The sequence below is a fragment of the Triturus cristatus genome, chromosome 2_2 (assembly GCF_964204655.1).
Source record: "Triturus cristatus chromosome 2_2, aTriCri1.1, whole genome shotgun sequence".
Taxonomy (NCBI): Eukaryota; Metazoa; Chordata; class Amphibia; order Caudata; family Salamandridae; genus Triturus; species Triturus cristatus.
The window spans coordinates 26533341-26549057 of record NC_140582.1 but is presented as its reverse complement, the minus strand read 5'-3'; the positions used below and the strand labels follow the sequence as shown (position 1 = coordinate 26549057).

General features: G+C 43.1%; 1 protein-coding gene across 1 annotated transcript in view; it reads right to left on the bottom strand.

The window, feature by feature from the left end:
* LOC146861779 (uncharacterized) overlaps positions 1 to 12380 on the bottom strand; it is a 34351-nt gene extending 21971 nt beyond the window's left edge. The window contains exons 1-4 of the mRNA XM_085643032.1: positions 12314 to 12380; positions 11770 to 11851; positions 9646 to 11366; positions 5848 to 6313 (exon numbers count right to left, since the gene is read on the bottom strand). Coding sequence (XP_085499158.1) covers positions 5848 to 6313; positions 9646 to 11288 — 2109 coding nt within the window. The 5' untranslated portion in view covers positions 11289 to 11366; positions 11770 to 11851; positions 12314 to 12380. The remainder of the gene's footprint in view (positions 1 to 5847; positions 6314 to 9645; positions 11367 to 11769; positions 11852 to 12313) is intronic.
* Between the last annotated feature and the right edge of the window lie 3337 nt (positions 12381 to 15717).

Here is a 15717-nt window from a genome sequence, read left to right as displayed (position 1 = left end):
ACATATCATACAGGTACGAACTTTTTGTTTCGCTGCGGCTCGCAAGTGTTTGTTAAACCAAATGTGTTGAATGCTGTCTAGCATAGCTTTTTCTCCTAGGTGCGCTGGACTATGTATAGTGTTAATGATGACTTGGACCATTGAGTCGGGAAGAAACCATATAGATTTTTCCTTCGTCATCCATCCTTGATCTGTTTGGATCCCTCCTAATTCAGTCCATTTCTTTATTTCTTCTGGTGTAGCATGTGTCTGTATGTCAATTACATCAAGGGCGGGATCCTTAACTGTCATGCAATGTGTTGGTGTCAGGACTATTGTCTTTGTCATGTCAGTTGTGTGAGTCTGATTCTGAGCAGTCTGTTTAGCTGTTCTGTCAGCTAGGTCATTACCCTGAGAAATGATATCGGTAACTTTTGTGTGGGCTTTGCATTTCATAATCGATATTGCAGTAGGTAAATGAATGGCGTCTAATAGGGCTTGAATGAGGGGTCCGTGTTGGATGTGGGCACCGTGAGAAGTCAAATAACCTCTCTCTCGCCACAGTACGCCGAAGTCATGGACGACTCCGAATGCATAACGTGAATCTGTGTATATGTTGACTTTTTTATTTGTGGCTTGAATACAGGCTTGTGTCAGAGCGATGAGCTCTGCTGCTTGAGCTGACAAAGTGTTAATACAATTTGTTTCAATGACTTCAGTGTCTGTTGTGACTGCGTAAGCGGCCACTAACTCTCCTGTACTTGTTCTCATACATGACCCATCTACATATAATGTCAAGTCTGGATCTGACAAAGGGATGTCTGTCAAGTCTTGTCTGGGTTTCGTCGTGATAGTAATGACTTCGACACAATCATGTGCCAATGGATCTGTTCCGCCTACTGGTAACAGTGTGGCAGGATTTAACGTATTACAACGTCTGATTTCTATATGTGGCTGAAACAATGTTAATTCGTAACCGGTGAGTCTTGCTATAGTCAAGTGTTGTGTTTGTGTGCGGTTCAAGAGAACCTCTACTGCGTGTGGTACTTGTACTGTCAATTGATGTCCTAACACTATGGCATCGCTTTGTCTGATTGCTAAAGCTGTTGCTGCCACTGATTTCAGGCACGCTGGAAGAGCCTGAGCTACTGGATCTAATGTACTAGAGAAATAAGCACATGGTTTGTGTGATCCTGCTTGTTCCTGAGTGAGTACTGACAAAGCAGTACCTTCGCGTTCTGTAACAAAGAGTGTAAACTGTTTACTGTAACATGGTGTTGCTAGGACAGGTGCTTGACATAAAGCTTTCTTTAAGCTTTCAAAGGCATGTGTATGTTCTGGAGTCCAAGGGAGGACAGTCGATGTGGCTGCCTCCTGTGTTGTCAACTGGATGAGTGGTTTTGCTATAAATGCATATTGAGGGATCCACTGCCTACAGTATGAAGTGAGGCCTATAAAAGCCCGCACCTCCTTTTGTGTCTTGGGTGGTGGCATGTTAGCAATTAACTGGATGCGATCGGGTGTAAGCTGCCTTCCCTCCTTGGACAGCGAGTGCCCAAGATAAACAACTCGTTGGACACAGAATTGCAGCTTGGAAGGGGACACCTTGTGCCCCTTGTCAGCCAGAAATTTCAAAACCGTCAGTGACGCTGTTTCACATTCATGTTCGCTTCGGGCAGTGATCAGCAGATCATCGACATATTGAAGCAAGGCAGTGTTAGCTGGCATGTGTATACTGTCAAGTTCTCGTTTCAGTGCTTGGCTATAGATGCTGGGGCTTTCTGTAAATCCTTGAGGTGCGCGGTTGAATTTAAAACTTCGTCCATTTAAACTAAAACCGAAAAGATATTGACTTTCCGGATCAATTGGGACACTAAAGAAAGCATTCTTGAGATCAATTACAGTGAAAAACGTTGCTTCTGAGTCAATAGCTGTGAGTAATGAGGAGATATCTGGGACCACAGGGTATTGTGGTACAATACATTTATTTAATTCGCGCAGATCAATAACTAATCGATATACTGGTGGTGCTTTTGGATCCGTTCTTTTAAGGATCGGAATTATCGGGGACTTACATACATTGGAGTCAGTTTCCACAACCACTCCTTGGGCAATAAGCTCGTCAATGATTTGCAGTAAAGCCACTACAGCATCTGGAGGTAACTTGTATTGTCGCATTCGTGGTAGTACCACTCCTGTCTTTAGTGTGACTCGATATGGTGTAATGTTCATGCAACCAACATCAGTGGGGCCTTGTGCCCATAAATGTGTAGGTAAATTCTGCAGCCGGTAATCTATGTCTCTGGATACGTAGTGACCTTTAAAGTCACGTAAAAATAGTCGTACTCCTTCCGGAGAGCAACATATTATGGCTCCTAGAGCTTTCAATGTTTTTATACCTAACAAGTTTTCTGGACATGATTTAGTAAGCAATAAATCTGTAGTACGTGTTAATGGACCGACTGTAAGTGGAAGAGGTTGTGTTACGTCATTTATTATCGGTTTTCCTGAGAATCCAAGGGAAATATTTTGTGAGCCTGAGAGGGGTGCCCCTGGAACTTCACTGCGTCTTATAGTTGTTCTGCTTGCCCCTGTATCAAGTAAAAACTTTCTGTCTTCCCCTAATAGTTCACTATGTACATAAGGTCCCTCTTGGTCTACAGGAACCTCTATAAGGGGTAAGCCAACTTCCCTCTCTAGGCTATCTCATGAGTATCGCTGATAATCGGGATAATCTGTTTGTGCATACTGATACATTTGTTGTGTTGTTGCTTGAGTTGCAGCAATAGGCTGCGCTTGTGGTGGTGCTACGATCTGTTGTGGAGCTGCCTGTTGCGGAGCTAATTGTTGCGGAGCTAACCTAGGTTGTGCATTCTGAGGGATTTGTTGTTGATTCTGATCCTGTCTAGGTGGACGTGGTCTTTCATGCGTTCTACCTGTGGCAATATTATGTTTCAGGACTGGACAATCGTGTATATAATGACCTGGTTGTTTACAATAGTTGCATGTCCCTTTCGCAGGACTTGCGGGATCACCCTTTTGATGACTATCGGCTGGAACTGATTGTGCAACAAGCATTTTCATTTTCGTATCTTTCATACGTCTTTGTTCGTGTTCTTGTTCTTCTCTAATTCTATTGTGGTGATATTGTAACATCTGTAGCATCTGTGATGGGGTATTACCTTGCCAGGTACTTTCGAATTTCAATACTCTATTCTTGACTTGTAGCAGAGAATTTTCAACTAATTTTGTCACAAACAGATGTGGATATGACCTTCCTTAGGAATTAAGCAAATCATAGCATCTTGAAAGGTGCCCTTAGACGATCCACTCTCAATAAAAGAGGTAAATAAGAGAAGAAGTTGTGGGAGAAGAAGCGTCGAAAAATGCTCATAAAATTCAATAGTAAATCCATCAGGGCCAGGGGTCTTACCTCGTCGCAAAACCGACACAGCATGGGAAATTTCTGTCAATGTAATATCTACCTGCAGCGAATCGGCGTCAATGTGTTGTGAAGGGGGGGGACTTATGGATTGAAAGTAAGAAGATAGATCAGAATGAAGTGGCTGAGTTTCTGGAGTGTAAAGATTTGTATAAAAGGTGACAAATTCAGTTAAAATTTCTTCATCTTTAAGAAGAGTGTCACCATTAGAATCAGTCAGAGAATCTATCCCAATTCTGTCCCGACGTGTTTTTAAGTAATTAGCCAATAATTTCCCCATTTTATTCTGACCCCCATAGTAACGAGCACTACTCTTCAGAAGATAAGAAGAGGCCGCTTCCGTGGATAATTTATTAAAAGTAATCTTAGCGGTAATAAGATCTTTCAAAGAAGGTTCAGAATAAGAATGATAATAAGCATATTCTAGTTTTTTAATTTGGGCAAGCAATTGAGCCGAGTGTTTCTCAAAATGTTTTTTCTTCTGAGAAACAAAATTGATAATGAAGCCTCTGGCCGCCGCCTTGAAAGAATCCCAAATTATAACAGGAGAAGAATCACGAGTTGTGTTTATGTTAAAAAATTCCGAAGTAAAAGAACTAAATTGGCTAGAGAAATTAGGATCCAGAAGCAATGAATTATTGAAACGCCAACGTCCAGTAGACGGGCTATAAGGAAGTAGGTCAAAATCAACAAAAACCGGGGCATGCTCAGAAATTAAAATGGACACTATCTCGGAGTGGAGTACATGCTGCGTTAAAGATTTACTTAAAAAGAGATAATCAATGCGAGATTGTGATTTGTGTGAGGGAGAGAAAAAGCTGTATTCTCAAAGATCAGGATGACACAGTCTCCAAACATCAACTAAATATTTTTGACAAATGGCAGGAGTAAATTGTGAGTGCATTTTATGATTAACAAATCTGACTGGGGAGTTCCTGTCCAAAATGGGATCACAAATTTGATTACAGTCACCACCAAAAACAATATACTCATCATCCAATGAAAGTAACTTATTAGAGATTTGCAGCCAAAACATATTATCAACAGAGACTGGATCATAAACATTAAAGAAAACCAACGGTATTTTATCAATAAGTAATTTGACAATAACCCAACGACCTTCAGAGTCAGTTTCTTGAGAAATAATCGAGACATTAAATTTTTTGTGAGAAAGAATAAGAACACCATTCCTCTTACCCAAAGCTGGGGAAGAAAAAACATTGCCCACCCAACATTTCTTTAATTTAGATGCTTCAGCATCAGATAGGTGGGTTTCTTGAAGAAAAGCAACATCCGTTTTTAATCTAGCTAAATGGGATAAAACTCGTTGTCTTTTAATAGGGTTGTTCAATCCCTTAACGTTCCATGTAGTAACTCTGAACTTGACTGAATATGAATAAAATCATTAAACCATGAACATACAATGCGAGAAACAGTTATAAAATTAAAACGAATAAGTAAATGAAAATTTAGGAGCGTGCCAATAAGAAGGTAAAAGAAGAGAAGGTAAAAGAAGAAAAGATAAAAGATAAGAACATTAAGAAGCTCAATAGGAGAAAAGAACAATGACCAAGAAGTAAACATTTGTGAATAAACAAATGCATTAAGGGAAAGGAAATAAACAACACTCAGAGAGAGAGAAGGGGAAATGTGCAAAAAGGAAGGGAGGAAAGGGAAAAGGAACAGCAAAAGGACAGAAAGATGGGAAGATAACATACCTATATGAAGGGGGACCAAGTGAACATGAGAGAGAGTGTGGCACCACATGGAATGGACAAGACAGTCAGGGTCAACCGAGCGAAAGACCAGGAAGACATCATGAAAGAAGAATAACGACGCTGCAGGAGGGAAGCAAAACAAGACATTAAAATCATGTAAAATAAGAACGACAATGATAGCCAAATAGGACAGTAAACAGATTTACAAGAATAAGTTCTATTAAGAAATAAAAATAGACAGAACGAGAACAAGAAAAACAGGTAATAAATTGCTTAACCATATAATAATAAAGTGAGCATGACTCAAACAAACTCAGACAGCAGAATCAATGAACAACAATATCAACCATTAAAAGAAGAAGAGGGGTGTGAGGAGTCCATTGCAGATGGCTTGCAGGAGTTAATAAAGCTTTGAAGACGCATAGGATTGTCATATGTGGTCGTTCTGTTGTTATAAGTGACCTTAAAAAGACAAGGATGGAACAGACCATATCTGGCACCGATGGAACGAAGAACCGCTCGCATATTTAAAAAAGCCTTTCGCCGGTTAGCAGTAGCCTTAGCATAATCTTATGCAAAGAAAAGAGAGGAGCCGGACCATGTGAGCCTTGGAGAAGCTTTGACCGCTGAGAGAACTTTCAATAAGTCCGTGTATTCTAAAAAGTATGGAGCGCGACCTAACCGATGTGCTCGTTGAATATTAAGTACCGTTCCCTCTGGCATGTGAAGTAGTTTAGGAAGAAAGGACTTGAAAAAAGCCAGCGAGTCATTCCCTTCAAGGCCCTCCTCCAGGCCGTAAATACGCAAATTGTTTCGCCTGTTGCGGTTTTCCAAATCCTCAACCTGTTGCTGAAGCGTGGAAATTTGAGAATGAAGGTGAGAAACGCCGGCACAGGTCTCCGTTAAAGAGGAAACATTCTGTTTGACTGATGAGACTCTGGTTTCAAGTTGAGACCAATTATCCGTCAGGACCTGCAATTTAGTGTTAGTCTCTTCCATGAAAGGTCTGAGAGCCCTAATTTCTTCCAATAATAGTTCCATCGACACCGGTGATGTGGACTTTGGAGGAGACGGAGGGTCCTTTTTAAGACGTTTAGTGTTGGATTTTCCTGAAGCTGCAGGAGAGGGCTCCATTGTTAAACACATAGAGGAGGATGTCAAAGAATCTTCAAGCCTGGACAGCGCAGAAAAAATCTTAGAATTTTTTACAAAATTGTTCCTAGACTGGGACGATGAAATGTGTATTGGCTTAGTTCTGCCCATAAATCACAGCAGTACACTTCACGCCAGAGCGAAAGTGCGTATAAGTGAGGCGTCGGCAAAGCAGAATGTGAGTCTGAGAGGCACTGTAAGTCCCAAATGATGGTACTACATTTAATTAGACCTTGCTGAACAGGATACAATTGAAGAAGTGCAGCATTAAATAATATAGTTGCAGAAAATTGCCGGTTAATGTGAGCATAAATGAACAAGGCAGTCCAAAAATAGGGAGCACCACAGAGCAGAGGAACGTTGTAGAGATGGTAGTAGAGCACAAAATGGCCGCTGCAGGGAATGCTGTGAGGAAACTTCAGATAGGAACCTGCTCACTAAGTAGCTCGTAAGACTGCAGTATTAATTGCTCAAAAGGCATTAAAAAAGAAGCTCCAGCGTAGATGTAAATAAAAATTAGCATTACAAGAAGGGGGGAGTGTTCCAATATTGTTGCAGCATCATTCCACAATAACGCGCATTCGCGCAATAAATTCAAAATGGCGGCCGCAATAAAAACGAGCCGCAAAAGAACTCACCACAGAGTGAAAAAGCAAATTTGCCATCAGAAAGAAAGTCCTTAAGAGCCTCCAAGCTCTCCTGAAGCCTTCATGGGCCCAGGCATGTCTTCAAAAAGTCTGTATGCCGCCTCCAAACGCCGAGTCTCCCGATCGGATCGCGGAGCTTCACCCGCGTCCGTCCATCCGGTTCGGCGCCAAGCCACGCCCCCCGGGAGTGTGGTTTTTAAGAACATCAGAGGGTGTTTTTTCTCCTCTCATTGAAGCTGTGGGGCTTAAGTCCTTTCTGAAATCTCTTCGGCACTTAGAAAAGCAGACCATGAGCTTTGCTGATGTGGGGACCTCTCATAAAGGCCAGTGGGGTCTGACCACTCATAATAAGGGTAGGTTTGAGAATTAGGCACATGAGCATAAATCTGTGTGATGACTCTTAAATCTGAGATTTGGAGTAAGAGGCACAGAGACCAGACCTGCAGCCTAACCACAACCCTATTATAAATTGTTTGTCTTCTGCTTCTTAATCACATATCACAGACAATATTGACATCTGGTTTTATGTGGCATTAAGAATTGGCAGAATACCTGCGGTAGTGAATTTGCAGCTTCCATGTACCTTTGACATTACCTTGTCTTCTTATGATGAACATATCACTGGAAAGTCAGGAACATTCTTCTGACCTAAGAAAACAGCAAAGAACGTGTTTTATCAAAAACTCATCTCTCAGAGAATTAATTTCATGAGTTGACAAAAATGCAGACCGTTAGTGCATTTTTTCCAGTTTATTTAGAGAAACAGTAGCTATATTATTAGATTCTTTACTTGCAGTTATAATTTCTGGATGTGCACAGCCGCATATATGCGGTGGCTGCATTCTGCCGCAGTGCTCTCTCAATAGAGTGGGGAGCTCTCAGTGACTTGAATCCTGCTGAGATAATCCCTATTCCTGCTTATTGCTTGATCCTTGAAAGTCTCATGTGGAAAGCATACATTGGTGTGTGAGCAAAATAAATGTTATGACATCTCATCGGGTGCATCTGTTGAAGGATTGTTCTCTTTACATGATGTACCTTCAGCCATAGAGGTCGGAGAACGATGTTTAAGTCTTAGTCTTCCTGTCAGCAGACCTGGACCAGTCCATTATTGCTCAGCACAGTACTTTAGCCTTATCAGGAGGGGGGCCAGGAGGGGAAACTGAGAAAGCTGGAGACGGCGGCCAACAGCAAAGTGAAAAACCAGGAAGAATACAGTATGCATGGCGTTTTGATGGATTTTGACAGCCAGTAGACAGGATCTCAGGAGAAGGATAAGGGTGAGCTGTTTCTCAAGGCGCAAGAGTCACAGAGGATCACTTGAGGGGTACAGACAATCTAGAGTGAAAAGTATAGGAAGGGCAGAGGAGCAGTTGCGGACTGGTAACCGGTATACATTACAATCCCATATTTGCCCCCTTTGCGTGGTAGAGGAGGACAGTTGTGTAGGTGGTAAAAAGAGCTCTCAGTTACCAGTGAAGTTGCAAGTTAAGCAGAATAAGACCCGAGGCAATACCTGCCCGGTTAACCTCTTCAGTGCCCATGACGAGATGGTCTCGTCATGGAGCACGGTTGCGCTGTGCCCATGACGAGACTATCTCGTCATGAACCCCGCCCGCTAATGTAACGCCCGGCACAGGGCGGGGAAAGGGCGTGGCACTGAAGGGGTTAAAGAACCTCACTCTAGAAAACCGCTAACAAAGCAAGCAAATGTATCTGTCATAGGAGAAACAAGGTTTCTCAGCAAACAAAATTACACCTTCACAGAGATCATACTTTAAAGTCAGGACTGACTCAAGGAAAAGTTTGGAGGAAGTTATGGAAGACAGCAGTGTTACCTCAAAACAAATGTCTTTAGAAGGTAGGGTTAGTACAATGAGTGAAAGAAGGAGCGCAGACTTGGGAGACCTTGGTGTCCCCTCAGTGCACCCTGCTGTTCCTATACAAAATAGATTTTTGGGCCTGACTGTTAAAGAGCCAAATATGGGGGCAGGAGGAGCCACTGGGGGCCAGCAGATTAGACGGTACTCCTATTTCAGAGGGTGTCGGTCTGGGAGCTAGCAGCTCTAAAGGGTTTTATGTGCTGCAGGAGATGCATGGCCAACTAACTCAGAAAAGCAGAGTGCTTTTCAACCTCTGAGGCAAATCAAAAAGAAATTCTAGCTTGTTCTAGCTTGGAAGGGAAGATAGACAGACCCCCCAGGATATAGCGGCATGGATTAGCAAATTTAGCGGCACACATATGGAAATTTAGCGGCACAAATATGGGAATTTAGCGGCAATTTAGCGGCGTTTTATTTGGCAGTTTATCCTACAACAAACACAGATCTCTTTGTTTTTTGAGTTATTTAACACCATGAAGCTATGTATATTTGGTTTATTTACAATGTAGAGACTTTGTTTGTCTTCAAGACTACGAATAGGACATAAACCTGTTACTGAATAAATGCCCAGGGTACCTGTATGCTTGTCGTGTTAATCTTGCAGTTCTTCTGAGCAGTCCAAATGCAGCCCAATATTGTGCTGCTGATTATAATGCAGGAACAATAATGCCCGGATGGATTGCTCTGAGAGGGACCGTCGTCTGGCTGACAAAATAATTTTGTAGATGCTGTTGCTCCTTTCAGCATCTGCAGAACTGGTCACACAGTCCTTGTACACAGCTGCAAGCTGTGAAAGGACTGGAATGCGGTCAGCCATCCCACACCAAAAAAGGTCAGTGTCAATCACCCCAGAAACAGATGCCTGTACTGCTTCTGGGCCTGCATGTTCAAAGTAGAGGCAAAGCTCCTGATCGGGGACTTCGCTGAAACCAGGGATGGCAGAATATGCACTCTTGTCCTTAGGCAGGATGCAGAGTCGTGCAGGATTGAAAAGGCGCACTTGCTTCAAGAACCCAATGCCCGGTTGGGCCTCCCCCATGTATTTGCCCGCCTTTTCCAGAGAATTTTCAAAAGCTTCATTGAGCTGGGCTGTTATCTTTTTTTTCTGTGTCAGAGTTAATTTAGCCCCTGCAGTCGTCTGCAGAAATGGTTGTAGTGACTCCAAAGTGAGGACTGAATTGTTTGTTAGGTCTATGTGAAGGTCCTCCAAATAATCATACACCTTCATTGTCACTGGTGTCTGACTCTGGAATAAGTCCATCAAATGCAAAATGTTTTGGCATTTTTCGGCCACAATGTCCAATTGCACTTTTATGCAGTTTCTTTCGTCGCTGTTCAAAATCCTTTGCAGATTTTCAAGGGAATCTGGGGGGGACTTGCTGAGTTGCATCTCAGACTCAACAAACCCAGCATAGGCCTCAAAATGCTTGCAATGGTACTGGACAGCAGCAAACCAAGAATTCCACCGGGTACTGCAAGGATCAGGCGCCATCCGTGGTTTCATCCCATGGTTCTCAGCAAGATGGTGCAGGTACCTTCTCTTTCTGCTCCCGGCCATGTAAAAGATGCGCGAGAAGTACAGGAGGAAAGCATTTAGCTCCACAAAAGGCTTCCTAAATGACTCTCCAATAAGGTTCATTATGTGTGCCAAGCAGGTGATATGTATGGAGTTTGTGTACAGATTTCTCAAAACAGTGTTGTATGCCTTGAGCATGTATGCCGCATTGTCAGTGTTAAAGGAAATAATGTCCTGAAAGGCTATGTTGTACTCTGTGAGCACCTTCACAACTGCTTGCGCTACAGTCCCATGGTTGCACTGTGAGAGGAACACTGTGTCTGCTAGGTGGGTGTGGATCTTACGGCCACCCTGCGCAGAGACCACTGCAAATAACACATTCAATACACACCGCCCTTCAACATCAGGTGTTTCATCAAATATAACACTGATCTTCTGATCTTGCAAGTGTTCTTTCAGCTCGTTCTTGGCTACTATATATCTCTCTGGGAGATACCGCTCTTGAAGCTGATGACTTCCAGGTATTGCTCCACCATTTCGCACTCGCTCATGGAGAAACTTGCGCAGCACAGGGTGGTCGGTTTTGCTCAGCGGAATGTTCAGCGCTGTGCAGACATTGACCCACTCACCTATAATTTCCTGGTTTGAGGCACCGGCAGCTGTACTCTTTGTGAAAAGTGCATTGACAGTCATCTGACGGGCACGTTTAGGCGAAGAGTGAGGGTCTGGATCATCTGAACAGCGCTTCAAGTGTTTTTGGGACTTCACATGCATATCAACAGTGTGTTTCCGGATGTGATCCACCGCCACATTGCACACACTGCAAAACAGCACACCACCATCCGCATGCATCACAGCGCTGTACTCTTTGGCCCGATCTGCTGCAGTTATATGGGTGGGTAGATGTGATCGGTGCTTCACATTCTTCAAAGGCTGCATAAACTTCTCCATCGGGCTTTTGTTGTGGTGGCTTCCTGGCCGCTTGGAATGCAAAAGATCTCTGGCTTGTGGCACACTCGCGTTACTCACCTACAAATATATTTGTTGTTACTAGATGTGTCCCCAAGGGGAAAACGACATTGCAGTTGTTGGGTGGAAAGTTAAGCAAGCATAGGGTAAACGTGGTTAGAAATGCATGGGACTCTGAAGCAAAGTTGCATACATGGCGCGTTAACATACAGGTAGGCAGAGGTCCTTCGAAGGGAAATGGCACACTTGTGTGGTCCCGCTCGGCAACTTTTAGTCTGTGGAGGGCAGTGGGGGTGCGAGGTAAACATAAAAAACATAAGTATCACTGTTGGGCAAAAATGGGAAGAAGGGGAAGGAGCCACCTGCAAAGAAAGTGAAACCTAACCGCGCGAAACAAATTTGTACAAGTTTAGTTGCAGGAGCATCTCCCCGGAAGTATACAGAAACCAAAACGTAGTCTTACCAGTTCTGTGCAGCAGGAAGCAGATGTTAGTTGCCAGACTGCCCAATGACTCTTGAACCAGCAGCTCCTTGCCTCCGGGACTCTACAAAAGAAGAAAAGGGAGTTACAGCTGGATTTGCTAGCCCTTCCCATGGCACACCCCCCACTACGCTGCTCTGAAAACCACAGCACCCCCTTGTGCCCCTGGGCCCGCATAACCAGCTGGCCTCAAAAGAATGGCACCTGGACCTGCCGCACACCTTGTGCGCGGCGGGCCCCCAACGACAAAAATACCCACTTCTCCCCCCCCAGCCCTCCTTAGGTGGGTCAGGCGCGCTCGCTATTCTCGCTGGCCGCAATAAAATACAACAATTGTTTTACGCCACACCACTTTCAAATGTCACCAGCCGCCACCGACCGTGACCACTGGTGACTTTTTACTGACATCTATATACATAACTGCATAAGCACATAAATATATAAACATGATTTATTATGAATATAGGAAAGAGAAAAACTAGTCATCATTTGAAATGTTCTAAAAAGAGGTCGCATCTTATCTCACCTGCGGCTGCTTCTGTCCGTCTTTGTTCTCACACGACCTCACTCGCTCCTCGCTGTCTCCTGCACCTGCGTCAGAGAGGGCAAAAACACTCCCAGGTCATAAAAACACAAGCCAAGTGAAACTTCATCATGGAAGTCATAAGTCAGCGTAGGGTGCAAGAGGGCCATTAGTCTTATTATACTGTATTAATTAAAATTTAAGTTTTGAAAAGGCGCAGCCCGTTTAGGGCAGCTTCTCTCTTTCCTGATTATTTTTTCTCCTTGAAATTGAAATTGCATGTATACAGCGCTTACTGCCCCATACCAGGCATTTAAGTGCTTTGCGGCAAGTACCAAGCTACTCCAGATCCAAAATGTAGCGGTTAGTCCATTCATTGCTTATATTGGGATTCGTTTTATGCTCTCAAAGAAACCATTCCATGCATCTCTTCCAGTTTCTTAACAAATGGTGTATACAAATTAATAGATATTGTTAGGTAGAAGGCATGTAGAAGGGAAGGAGAGAGCCATTCAAAATAAATTAAATAGGAGAAAGTTGAAAATTTAAGTCAAGGTTACATTTTCGTGCAGCGTTTTAGGAAGTTAGTGAATAGTTATTTTGCGATAGCCTACAATCTGTGGATGCGTAAACCTGTAGAAAGAGACAACGAACCATCTGCTGAAGGGCCCAATTCCATTGTTAAATTATGCTCTAAAAGAATGCGGGGCTACCAGCATGCATGATAATCTCCGTCTTGTAATGAAATGGCGATTTTCCAAATAAAGTGCCATGAGAATCTGAATTCTATTTAAGACACCGAGGCTAACATTATCCTACCTGCCCTCCCTGTGTGGGCATAAGGGATAAAAATGAAAAAAAAGAGAGAGATATAAGTGGAATTATATATTATAAAATCATAAAATGTGTAAGATTATTTCACTAGCACCCTTTAACAGTGATCAAGTCACCATAACCACACTCTCTCAGATGCATTGAATTAGTTATATAGCGCCACTCATACCAGTGTAGGGTGTCCGAGCACTTTACATCACACAGAGACAATCAATCATACGTGTGTAAATCAGTGTATAAGAAATGTTACATAAGCCAAAGGACTAAAAGTGTAGGAGTCACATGTCATCCATACTCGTAGGCAGTATAGTTTAAGAGTGCTTGGTGCGGAGAAGCACAAACGCAGAGTCGAAAATGAAACAGCATAGTTGGGAGTTTTCTTTAATAAAAAGAATCGATTTCTACCCAAAGAAACCCTTTTTGCAACATTAATCTATGCTCTAATGTTTGCTTTGCAGTGTGTATGCAGCTCTTTGATTAAAGTTAATACCTCGTTGTTCTATATTAGGACTTTAAGTTAACAATTGCAAAGAACAAAAGGACATCTCTTTTAAAAGCAGAAAACCTGCTGATCTATTTACGTTATATGCACTCTGTAATCTACATGGTACACGTTTCTGCAGCAGGCATATTAACACTCTGCACTACCTTCACATAAGTCAAAACATTAACTATACAAAACTTTAATCTCTCTCCACGAAGAACATTAATCACAAGAGTTAACTTTACATTTTTGTGAGGCCTGGTAATTGCCGGAGAAAAGGAACCCGGCAGCAGGTGCTTTAAAAACATAATAAACTTGCAAGTATGGTGCCCCCAGGAAGCCAGCACCCGGTGCGGTGGCACCGCTCGCACCGCCCTAGAGCCGGCCCTGGGTGCCAGATTAAAACAGGGTTTGATTGGTTGTGGTTTAAGACGGGGCAGGGTAAAGTGACATTTAGGGCTAGGCCAAGAGGATATAGGGCCTCTTCAGCGAAAGGTGGGTAGCGAGCCAGACCTGTTGGTAGGCCTTAGGTTTTTGTAAATGGCTATAAGAAATGGGCATGGCTTAGGGCCTTTTGTGGTGATGCTGATTAAAAGTGGGGGGTTTACATGCTGGTCAGGTAGCCTTAATGGGTCAGGTCCATGTTTATATACACACAGATATTTTAAAGATATTTGTAAAGTTAAAATAAGTGGATCAATCAATGTTCTAATAATGTATACTTTGCGGTGTGTATGCAGTTCTGGGATGAAAGGTAATAGCTCGCTGTTCTATATTAGGACTTTAAGTTATAAATTGCAAGTAACAAAAGGATGTCTCTTTTGAAAGCAGTAACCTGCTGATCTCTTTACATCCTACGCATTCTGTAATCTACTTGGTACACGTTCTTTGCAGCAGGCACATTAACCCTCTGCACTAACTTCACCCAAGTCAAACCCTGAACTACACAAAATGCTGATCTCTATCCGGGAAGATAATTAATCACAGGAGTTATCTTGACATTTATGTGAGGCCTGGCCATTGCCCGCGGAAAGAAACGCTACGGCAGGTGCTTCAAAAGCTTAATAATTTATTATAAACTTTAATTGACGGAGCCCCCAGGAAGCCAGCACCCTAAAGCCGGCCCTGAATCAGAGTGCAACGTATAACTATATACAATCTATAGCCCTTCTGCTGCGGCGGCCAGCACGGGTCGATCCTTCACTTTTATTGCCTGTGGAAGCAAATGTTAAGGGCGAGAGACGCCTCCCAGCTCACAGCAGCTTACCTGGGCCTCTGGGCCTCCCGAGACGACGACGACGATCCGACGATCCACAACCAGCCAGACAACGATACAATGACGATCCAGACCAGCAGCGCCGCTCCAGACCAGGTGAGTCGCGTCGTCATCCAGTCGTCAGCACTGCCTGCTGTGAGGACCCCCCCTTAACCCCCTTCTATTGGTCTATTGGACCCGTGGAAAGAGCCACTGGCCCAATAGAACAATAGAAGAGGAAGAGAGGCGCGTGATCTGCTGTCTGCTGCTGGATTTTTTTGCAAATCGCGAAATCCTGGGGGGTCTGGATAGAAGACCTAACCCAGGGTACAGAGGAGCTAGAATGCGGAATGCAAGATTTACGGGTAAAAGTCCAAGAGAATACCCAAGAGGTGGTACATCTGAAGCACAGAGAAAAGGCAGTAACGGAAAAACTTGAAAAGTTGGAAAATAATGCTAGGAGGAACATCAGAATTTTGGGAGGGGCATAAGGGTTGGAAGGGTCAGATATTAAATCTTTTGTGATAAGTTTACTCAAAAGCTCCTTGTGGTGGGGAGCATAGGGGAAAAAAAAGTTATGTCATCAAGTCAAAAAGTAAAACTTATAAGGAAAGCACCAACCAGAAATATTAAGTATGCTTTAAATGAGGAGCTCAGAAGCAGAGGGAGCAGGAAATATGAATAAAAAGGAGTCTTTAGCCATTTTATGTTGGAATGTAAACGGGTTACAGGTAAAAAAGAGGCAGCGAGGAATCCTACAATATTTGAAAGACCATAACTCCCAAATAATCATGCATCAAGAAACTCATCTTTTTAGACAAGAATGCAAGGATC